The sequence below is a fragment of the Thalassophryne amazonica genome, chromosome 4, assembly GCF_902500255.1.
Source record: "Thalassophryne amazonica chromosome 4, fThaAma1.1, whole genome shotgun sequence".
In the NCBI taxonomy this organism is placed as follows: Eukaryota; Metazoa; Chordata; class Actinopteri; order Batrachoidiformes; family Batrachoididae; genus Thalassophryne; species Thalassophryne amazonica.
This window is the reverse complement of record NC_047106.1, coordinates 111,343,630-111,353,828: the sequence shown is the minus strand read 5'-3', so window position 1 is coordinate 111,353,828 and position 10,199 is coordinate 111,343,630. Positions and strand designations below refer to the sequence as shown.

Genomic DNA, 10,199 nt, shown 5'->3' with positions numbered 1-10,199 from the left:
AATGACACAATCCTGACCTGATACTGATCACAAAGAGTGATTGTTGATTGATTTGCGAAGAATAAATGAGTATATTTTGGTGCTGTTAGCCACACTGGCAGGGTTACCCTTACCAAAAAGTAGTACATGCAAGTATGTTTCAAGTATACTTCCAGTTTACTTTTTATATACTTATCAGTGCTATTTTTTGGTAAGGGTAGTACAGGGGAACCCCATAATATGCCATGTCACTTTAGCTGCCATCTTGAAAAAAATGCTGCCATCTTGGAATTTTGAGTGGCTAATCCATCAGATTTGCAAAGTATGCCATAAACATCAAAAATGGTAAATTTGGCAAGTTTATCAATATTTTAATGATTTTTATTTTATCCTTTGAACATTTAGTGTGGTCAACATACGTTTAGCTCTGTAGGAATCGTTAACATGCTACCAGACACTACAAATGACATTTTCAACTGTTTAGTGGGGACAAGAAGTAGTTTCAGTTCACTGAGAATGTTTTTAGCTTAAAATTACGGTGCTGCCCATGACCATGTTTGTGTTTTACATCAATACTACACTGATTAAAATCATTTTTGTTCTGAGTGAAAAGATCAGCCCAAAAACATCTAAAAATAGAGCTCAGGTTGAAAAATCTCAGTGTTTCCCTGAAAGTATTTGGTTGTTGGGTGTTGAACCTGGAGAATAGGCTGAGCTGAAGTCAAATCTCTTGGTAGTTGAAGGTGGAGCTGTGTGGGCATTCTTGCTTTACCAGTTTAACTACATTTCCACTGAAAACAATGGAGACAAAAGAACAGTGCTGTTTGTGTAGCAAGTGAAAGAGTGGAACATTTCAATCCAGACACACTGGAAATATATATAAATATCTTGAAAAATACTAACTATTAGAAAAAGTAAAAGATTTATTTTCATTGAAGTTCACTGATTTTGATTAGACGGTTTTAAAAAATATAACAAATCTCTTTTTTCTTAAAAGTTATCCTTTTAATGTAACCCACGATTGACAGACTACATACATCACAAATTCAGAAACTCAAATCATTTAGAGCATATGAAGGACGAGTGTATAATTTCTTCTCAAAGAGCATTTCAACAGAAGCTGTATATCTACAAATTATTAGACTATCAAAAGCAGTTTGAATGTTTTCCAAAACTTATCAAGATTTGACACATATATTATTTTAAACAAAATCTTTCTCTGAGAAACTAATAAAAGGTTTGGCTATTTCAATTGACAAGCTATACTATAACAAGTTAATCAATTTTCCTCAGTCTGAGGCAAAAAAAAAATTTCAAGACTGTCAGAAATGATCTGTTCCACTTCCCTCACTGGTACTGACTTGGTGTGTATACCACAGATCCTGGAGGGGGTACAGAGTAGGGAGGTTGGTAGCTGTACCCTGGTTGGTACATGTATGGTTGGTAAGTGTAGGGCTGGTAGACATTTTCGCCTGCGTTGTATACAATCCTCTCTTCTGGATCTTGGGTGCGGGGAGCGTGGCGACACAGCAGGATCACTCCGGCTGCAAGCAGCAAGGCTGAGGTCATCCAGCCTATGTAAAGAGCCGCCCCGAGCTCTCTGCGTTGAGCATCTATGAGTAGTGGGTTGTAGAAGTCTCTGATGATGACATGGCCGGTCCAGGACACAGGAATGATAGTGGTGACACAGCCCATAAGGAACAGACAACCTCCAGACACCAGAACAATATGCTTGGTTCTGGCCCGGTAGTCCACCACTGTGGTACACTTCATTCCCACTGCGGAAACGATGAGGGCAAAGGTGGTCAAGGCCACAGAGGCACACATCAAACCTCTAGCAGCTTGAAGGTCTGGAGGCAGGAACAGCAGAGAGTCGTAGACTTTACACTGCATCCTGATGTTGGCCTGTCGGAAGCAGTTCATCCACAAGCCCTCCCAGCGGATCTCCATGACGATGATATTCTCTTGAATAAAGGCTGTTTCCTTCCACATCGGCAGGCCTGTCACGGCTGCCACACCGATAAGTCCGATGAAGCCGATGATGAGAGCCACAGCCTCACAACAGATGGCATTCTGACGTTTCCGCTTCTCAAGCCTCTTTTTTTCCTCTTCCACAGAGTCTGGATATTCTCCATTGGATGGAGGATGTTTCTCATCATAGTAAGTCCCTGTGTATGATAGAGGCGGCTTGGTGTAGCCGCTGTAAGCAGTGTATGACGCCATCGTACCTTGACCTCTCTTTTCGCAGTTCAAGACTTAAAGCTGAAGAGAATAACAAGTCAGTCCTTATAGACCCACAAAAATATGCTAATAAGGCAAAGCAGCCATACTGGTTGAGCTGCTTTCAGTCCGTGAGGTAAATACCGACACACTAATTAAGGCCCTTCTCCATTACACAGTTGCAGCACGGCTCGACTTGGCTCGGCGCTACTCTGCTTTTTTGCTTTTCCATTAGGGATAGTACCTGGGGCCTCATGTACCAAAACATGCATGGATTTCTGACTAAAACTTGGCGTACGCCAAAATCCAGAAACTGGTGCAAAAAAAAAAAAATTGCATAAAAAAATTAAGCTGTATGGCATGCATCCACGCATGTTCAGTTTGTACATCCCACTCACCGTGGAAATAAGCACATGGGCACATGCACCAAACTCCTCCCTGGCCACGCCTCCATCGGAATATGAAAATGTATTCAAATAATTTGGTTGTGTCATGCTGACGGTACCATAAGTGTGTAGTGTTGCATGTTTGATGACTTCCACCATCGTCTTTGTGTATAAAAATTAAAGAACTTTTAGAGAGAACAAAACAACAAAAGCTGTGGCTCGGTGGCTGTTCTCCCACGCAGCTCACCGCAGTGTTAAACAAAAATTAAGTGAGTGTGTCAATGTGTGTAAATGCTGAGACCAGAGCAGCGCGCACACGCTGAAGTAAAGAAATATTAGGTGCATGGTGGCTGATAGTGTGTGACATTAACATTACACACGGTTTCATTGACAATAGTGAACACAGTTGTTAAGAAGCACTGTAGTTCCACCATCAAGAAAAAGAAAGCATATTAATAATAAAAATAATAACAAAAACATATTTGAATGCGCACATGCCCAAATGTGCCCACGCTGGTTTTTGTTCGGACCAATTACACAGATAAACTATTTAACCACCAGGCAGCCCCCCCTTGCGCACCGTGCAGCCTCCAGCCTGGTGCATATTCGCGCATCACACATGATTTGAACACTGATGGAATGAAAATGTTTCCTACTAACAAAAACAAATTCATCATGTGATGCGCCATCATAGCAATATGTGTGCAGTTAATAGGTCTGACTGCTAGAGAAACTGGCTCTCACTGCAAAATGCGCTGTAATGTTGGAATGTTATGTACTTGGATGACATTCAGATGATTATGTTCCAAACAGCTGGCATGGCTCAGTGCAAGGTTCACTGGCACACTCCTGACTTATCAGCCAGCTCACACTGAAATGCTCCTGTTGCCATGAAGCGCAGTGTGGTCAGCACCTGTTTGTGGCACAGACAACCCCTGGGTCCTCACCGTACTACACTCTAGGGCCGACCGCAGCTCTGCTCTAGTGACAGTGGCCTTGGTAAATGAAATTGGCTTATGAGCCAGTTTTCGTCATTTCCAAGTAAATCTTCGCATTCACAGAACACACACTCACGTCGGATGCACCATTTGCAAGGTCTTCTAACAATCCTAACGCAGCCACTGTTAGTGTCATTTTACACATCACTGTGCACATGCTTTTATATCCATATAATTGCAAAACACATAGGTGTGTTAAATGTTCATCAGTGTGTCTGTGATGTGCACATCACTCTGACTTCATGTTTTCACACTGTTACCGGTTCTCAGCATCACCTCCATGTGTTAGAGATGGCACAATAGCTGTAGAAATATGCGTACGCCAACCAGAATTTTTGCGTGATGCACTGCACATTTCAAAGTTCAAAGTTATTTATTAGTCGTCTCCTTTCGGAGAAATTTAGTTTGGTGCATGAGGGGGCTCACCTGCACAGACAATAAAAACAGGACCAGCCTTTACACAATAAAAGCCACAAAAATAAATATCACCAACAATAAAATAACATAAATAACCAAAAATAACCTTAAAAATCGCTATAATCAACCCAATATATACTACTAAAACCACACAGCCATTTACCACTTGCCATACAACTGAAAAATGTGCAAAATGTTTCCTATGACATAAGTACAATTTATGCTTGTTCATTAATAAGCTTAATAGACAACGGAACAAATGAGTGTTTGTACCAATTACATTTGCACAAAGGAACACAATATCTCTTTCCCGAGTTTAACAAGGTGTAGTCTAAGTGCAGAACATGTGAGCTGTCCATTAAGACGTTTTTTGCTTGTGTAATGGTTGCTCTGTCAGAGAGTTCTTGAAAACTGGGAGGAGTGTGGCCCATGATCTTACCTGCAGTCTTTATAGGGGCATGGATCTGTGCTTTCAATTTGACTGGAAGGTTCCCAGATCAGCCAGTGATACCATAGCGGAAAATGGACTCAATTGTAGCTCTGTAAAAGATTAGCAGAATGTTCTTGCAGACCCCGAATAAACGGAGTCTGCGCAGAAAGTGCAACCGTTGGTGAATTCTGACACTGACAGAAGTAACGTGTCTGCCAGCTTAAGTTACTATCAATGTAAACACCAAGATATTTGTAAGAGGTCACCTGTTTAATTGTGAGGTTGTTTATGACAACAGGACTATGGTCACCGGCTGATCTGGGATCCAGCATCATCTCCACCGTCTTGTTTGTATTAATCTGGAGTTTATGGTTGTCACACCAAACCACAAACTCCACGGTCATTTCAGTTTTGATACATCTGAATGTGAGCGTGGAGACGGGCGTACGCCATGTTTTTGTGCATACACATGCTTTGTATATGAGGCCATGGTGTTTTTTTTTTTTTTTTTGGTATCTGCTCAGGAGAGGTTCCAAGCGAGCCAAGCTGATACTAAAATGTGACGTCAACGGGCTGCCGGCCACTGATTGGTCAGAGAGTGTCTATACTGCAGGAATTATGAGCACGTTTTCTGAAAAAAGAATCAAATACACCATTTTTAAATAGTCGCAACAGCGTTACAGCAACCATGCATTTCTTTCGTTTCACAAGAGTTTTGTTACTCACACATAACCACACCATGGTCAATGAATGAGTTGTGGATGTTTCGGTGTTTGGTGTTGGAGGAGAGAAAACAGAGAGCAGGACGAAACGACCCGAATGAGAAAGATCTCCCAGCTTTTGGCCACTCATGGGTACCACTGGACATTCTAGCAATGCAAAGTTGAAAATGCTTAAAAGTGATTACAGGACCATCAAGGACCACAACAGCTGGATTGGGTCAGACTGTAAGGGCTGGAAATGGTTTGACCACAGGAACACCATTTACAGACACCAACCGGCGAGCAACGGGAGTCACGGTGACCTCGACTCGGCCACAGCTTTCTTGGACGCGAGGATGGTAAGTGTTTTTTAGTCTGTAGTCTGCTGGAAAGCATCGTTTAATGTTAGTTATCCCATTGGTGGGAAGCGTACTTTAACAAACAAGGATATTTTGAGTCTAAACTTGTGTTAAAGTAACATCATTGTCTTATGTATGCAGACACAGTAAACTCGCTAGTTAGCGTTGATTGCTAACTAGTGAGCTAACTAACGCAGTGCTCCGCTTGAAAGTATTAACATCTAACAAAACACCACACCTAAAGTCATCATATCAACAATGAACATGTACATCTGACTAATTTAGTGCCATTACTGTGGGTTTTTTTTTAACATGTCGCCATTTTGTGTTGTGTTTTTAATGAAGGTGTGTGCTTTTACTGAACAATCCACTTCCATAAGCGAGGAGGGTTTGGCCATTGCCCTCAGAGATGACTAGCCAAGCTCCCCTGCCCCGTCACGAGCTTCAGTACCAGCTTCAACATCTAGAACATCCACCACCACACAGCAACGTGTTATCACTGGTAATAGTGCAGCAGATAAGCAAAGGAACACTTCAGTTAATGATGCAAGCAAGAAATTTTGCACAATAGCTCAGTAAATCAAATCAAATCAATTTTATTTATATAGCGCCAAATCACAACAAACAGTTGCCCCAAGGCGCTTTATATTGTAAGGCAAAAGCCATACAATAATTACAGAAAAACCCCAACGGTCACAACGACCCCCTATGAGCAAGCACTTGGCGACAGTGGGAAGGAAAACTCCCTTTTAACAGGAAGAAACCTCCAGCAGAACCAGGCTCAGGGAGGAGCAGTCTTCTGCTGGGACTGGTTGGGGCTGAGGGAGAGAATCAGGAAAAAGACATGCTGTGGAAGAGAGCAGAGATCAATCACTAATGATTAAAAGCAGAGTGGTGCATACAGAGCAAAAAGAGGTGAATAAAAAGAAACACTGCATCATGGGAAACCAGCCTAGAAGAAATAAATGCATGAATTAGCTTTTCAGCATCACTCTGAGATAAGACCTTTCTAATTTTAGAGATATTGCGCAAATGCAAAAAAGCAGTCCTACATATTTGTTTAATATGCGCTTTGAATGACATATCCTGATCAAAAATGACTCCAAGATTTCTCACAGTATTACTAGAGGTCAGGGTAATGCCATCCAGAGTAAGGATCTGGTTAGACACCATGTTTCTAAGATTTGTGGGGCCAAGTACAATAACTTCAGTTTTATCAGAATTTAAAAGCAGGAAATTAGAGGTCATCCATGTCTTTATGTCTGAAAGACATTCCTGCAGTTTAACTAATTGGTGTGTGTCCTCTGGCTTCATAGATAGATAAAGCTGGGTATCATCTGCGTAACAGTGAAAATTTAAGCAATGCTTTCTAATAACACTGCCTAAGGGAAGCATGTATAAAGTGAATAAAATCGGTCCTAGCACAGAACCTTGTGTAACTCCATAATTAACCTTAGTCCGTGAAGAAGACTCCCCATTTACATGAACAAATTGTAATCTATTAGATAAATATGATTTAAACCACTGCAGCGCAGTGCCTTTAATACCTATGGCATGCTCTAATCTCTGTAGTAAAATTTTATGGTCAACAGTATCAAAAGCTGCACTGAGGTCTAACAGGACGAGCACAGAGATGAGTCCTCTGTCTGAGGCCATAAGAAGATCATTTGTAACCTTCACTAATGCTGTTTCTGTACTATGTCTTTGGGATGGTTATGAATAATTTTTTCTCTAATAGTTAAAATGTTATTTGCAAAGAAAGTCATGAAGTCATTACTAGTTAAAGTTAAAGGAATACTCGGCTCAATAGAGCTCTGACTCTTTGTCAGCCTGGCTACAGTGCTGAAAAGAAACCTGGGGTTGTTCTTATTTTCTTCAAATAGTGATGAATAGTAAGATGTCCTAGCTTTACAGAGGGCTTTTTTTATAGAGCAACAGACTCTTTTTCCAGGCTAGATGAAGATCTTCTAAATTAGTGAGATGCCATTTCCTCTCCAGCTTAGGGGTTATCTGCTTTAAGCTGCGAGTTTGTGGGTTAAACCACGGAGTCAGGCACTTCTGATTTAAGGCTCTCTTTTTCAGAGGAGCTACAGCATCCAAAGTTGTGCTCAATGAGGATGTAAAGCTATTGACGAGATAATCTATCTCACTCACAGAGTTTAGGTAGCTACTCTGCACTGTGTTGGTATATGGCATTGAAGAACATAACAAAGAAGGAATCATATCCATAAACCTAGTTACAAGGCTTTCAGAAAGACTTCTACTGTAATGAAACTTATTCCCCACTGCTGGGTAGTCCATTAAAGTAAATGTAAATGTTATTAAGAAATGATCAGACAAAAAAGGGGTTTCAGGGAATACTGTTAAGTCTTCAATTTCTATGCCATATGTCAGAACAAGATCTAAAATGTGGCTAAGGTGGTGGGTGGGCTCATTTACATTTTGAGCGAAGCCAACTGAGTCTAATAATAGATTAAATGCAGTGTTGAGGCTGTCATTCTCAGCATCTATGTGGATGTTAAAATCACCCGCTATAATTATCTTATCTGAGCTAAGCACTAAGTCAGACAAAAGGTCTGAAAAATCACAAAGAAACTCACAGTAACGACCAGGTGGACGATAGATAATAACAAATAAAACTGGTTTTTGAGACTTCCAATTTGGATGGACAAGACTAAGAGTCAAGCTTTCAAATGAATTAAAGCTCTGTCTGGGTCTTTGATTAATTAATAAGCTGGAGTGCAAGATTGCTGCTACTCCTCCTCCTCAACCCGTGCTTTGAGCATTTTGACAGTTAGTGTGACTCGGGGGTGTTGACTCATTTAAACTAACATATTCATCCTGCTGTAACCAGGTTTCTGTAAGGCAGAATAAATCAATATGTTGATCAATTATTATATCATTTACTAACAGGGACTTAGAAGAGAGAGATCTAATGTTTAATAGACCACATTTAACTGTTTTAGTCTGTGGTGCAGTTGAAGGTGCTATATTATTTTTTCTTTTGGAATTTTTATGCTTAAATAGATTTTTACTGGTTATTGGTGGTCTGGGAGCAGGCACCATCTCTACAGGGATGGGGTATTGGGGGGATGGCAGGGGGAGAGAAGCTGCAGAGAGGTGTGTAAGACTACAACTCTGCAGTAGAACCTTCTCTTTCAAAAAGTTTGGGTACCCACAAAAAATTTCAAGATGGCTGCCATTTTCAAGACGGCCGCCGGCTATACTAATTTATGATGATTTCTGCACACAATGGATGAAACAAATGCACCATTTCTACGCTAAAGTGTGTTTTTGGGCTTGTACAATAGTTAAAATCATTAACAGTATAAGAAATATCATTTTGAAAAGCATATCATTCAAATTGCCGGGGCAAAATCGTCTTTTTAGCAATTATGATTTCAAGCTATAAATCTGAAAATTTCTGATGTATCTGCATATCTCACATAAGGTTTTATCAGAATAAAAAATAGAAATTATATGGACACATCATATATACCTGTATATGTATACCTCAAATCATGTGTACATGCAAATTCCTCTTTCATATGTGTTTCTAGATATATATAGAAATAAAAACGTACCTACAAATATAGACTCAGACTCAGTATTGGAAGTGAGTTTGAGGCAATTGCATTTCCATTCAGATGTATACGAGGGTAGGCTGAAAATTTCTAAGGCTCCCCATGAAGGAGTAATGCATTAACTGCATTATAGTGAGCCTTAGAACTTTTCAGCCTTCCCTCGTATTTGTTGATCTGTACTGTAGTGATAGACACAATTTTCTGACAAAAAATATATAAATAAAGAAACTTTTGACCATCTGCTACAATGATACATTGCTTATATTGCAAAGAATTCGACAAGATAAAGAAAGCTTTGGCAGTTCCTAAGAAAAAAGAGGATCTCCAAACAAGTGACTCAGAATTAGAAAAGGATCAATACAAATTGTGAGAGCACATCATAAAAACGTAGATACATGGCTATCGAAACGAGATTGTGAGGCTACCTACACATCACACTTGTAACTACACAAACCTGTGCAGAGAAGCCCAAGTCTGTAGCACTTACACCTGCCACTACAGCGAGACTTACAGCCACACTTTGTCAGCTGTTCACAGCTCTTTGCTATTGGGGAATTGGCAGTCCAGAAGACTATGGAGGTTGCTGGACCTGCCATACATGAGAACCACAAACCTCTGCAGGATATTGAGATCATTCTCTTCGATCACTGATGGGTACTGGCTCAGTTTGGAGAAGACTGTGGTGGCCTCTGGGAATATATCCCATGTCTGCCAAACTGTCTTCTTGCCCTTGTTTCTGAAGGCTGAGACATTTTCTGTGGTATTTTGCTATGTTTTCTCTCAATGTTGCCTCTATGCCACTGCCTTCATCCAGCCTTGCTGGGTCAAAGGTGATTGGCATTTCACCGATTTCCTGGAACAATGGCACATTTCTTGCAATCATCACATATCCATCCTGCTCTGGATCATGATGCACAGAAGCTAAGGGTGAAATAAGAGCTTCCTTTTTATTGTCTTAACAAAGACAGCAAAGACAGCATTTGCTCCAGTCAGTTTCCTTTCTGCTTGGGAAAGAACTTGCCATTTTGAGCACTTGACAAAGGCCGAGGGGCTATCCTTTTACCACCTTTGTCAAGTATGCACATTGATGTATGGGATACAACTAGGTTCGGTTACCCTACACCT

General features: G+C 40.6%; 1 protein-coding gene across 1 annotated transcript; it reads right to left on the bottom strand.

Moving 5' to 3' along the window:
- Positions 1-1,252: 1,252 nt before the first annotated feature.
- On the bottom strand, positions 1,253-2,204 carry LOC117509251 (claudin-8-like). The gene has a single exon (XM_034168959.1). The coding sequence runs from the start codon at positions 2,200-2,202 to the stop codon at positions 1,327-1,329; it is 876 nt and encodes a 291-aa protein (XP_034024850.1). The 5' UTR covers positions 2,203-2,204; the 3' UTR covers positions 1,253-1,326.
- Between the last annotated feature and the right edge of the window lie 7,995 nt (positions 2,205-10,199).

What these genes read in the sequence shown, in the direction of transcription:
- LOC117509251 (XM_034168959.1), bottom strand. Translation starts at nt 2,202, where the DNA reads ATGGCGTCATACACTGCTTACAGCGGCTACACCAAGCCGCCTCTATCA.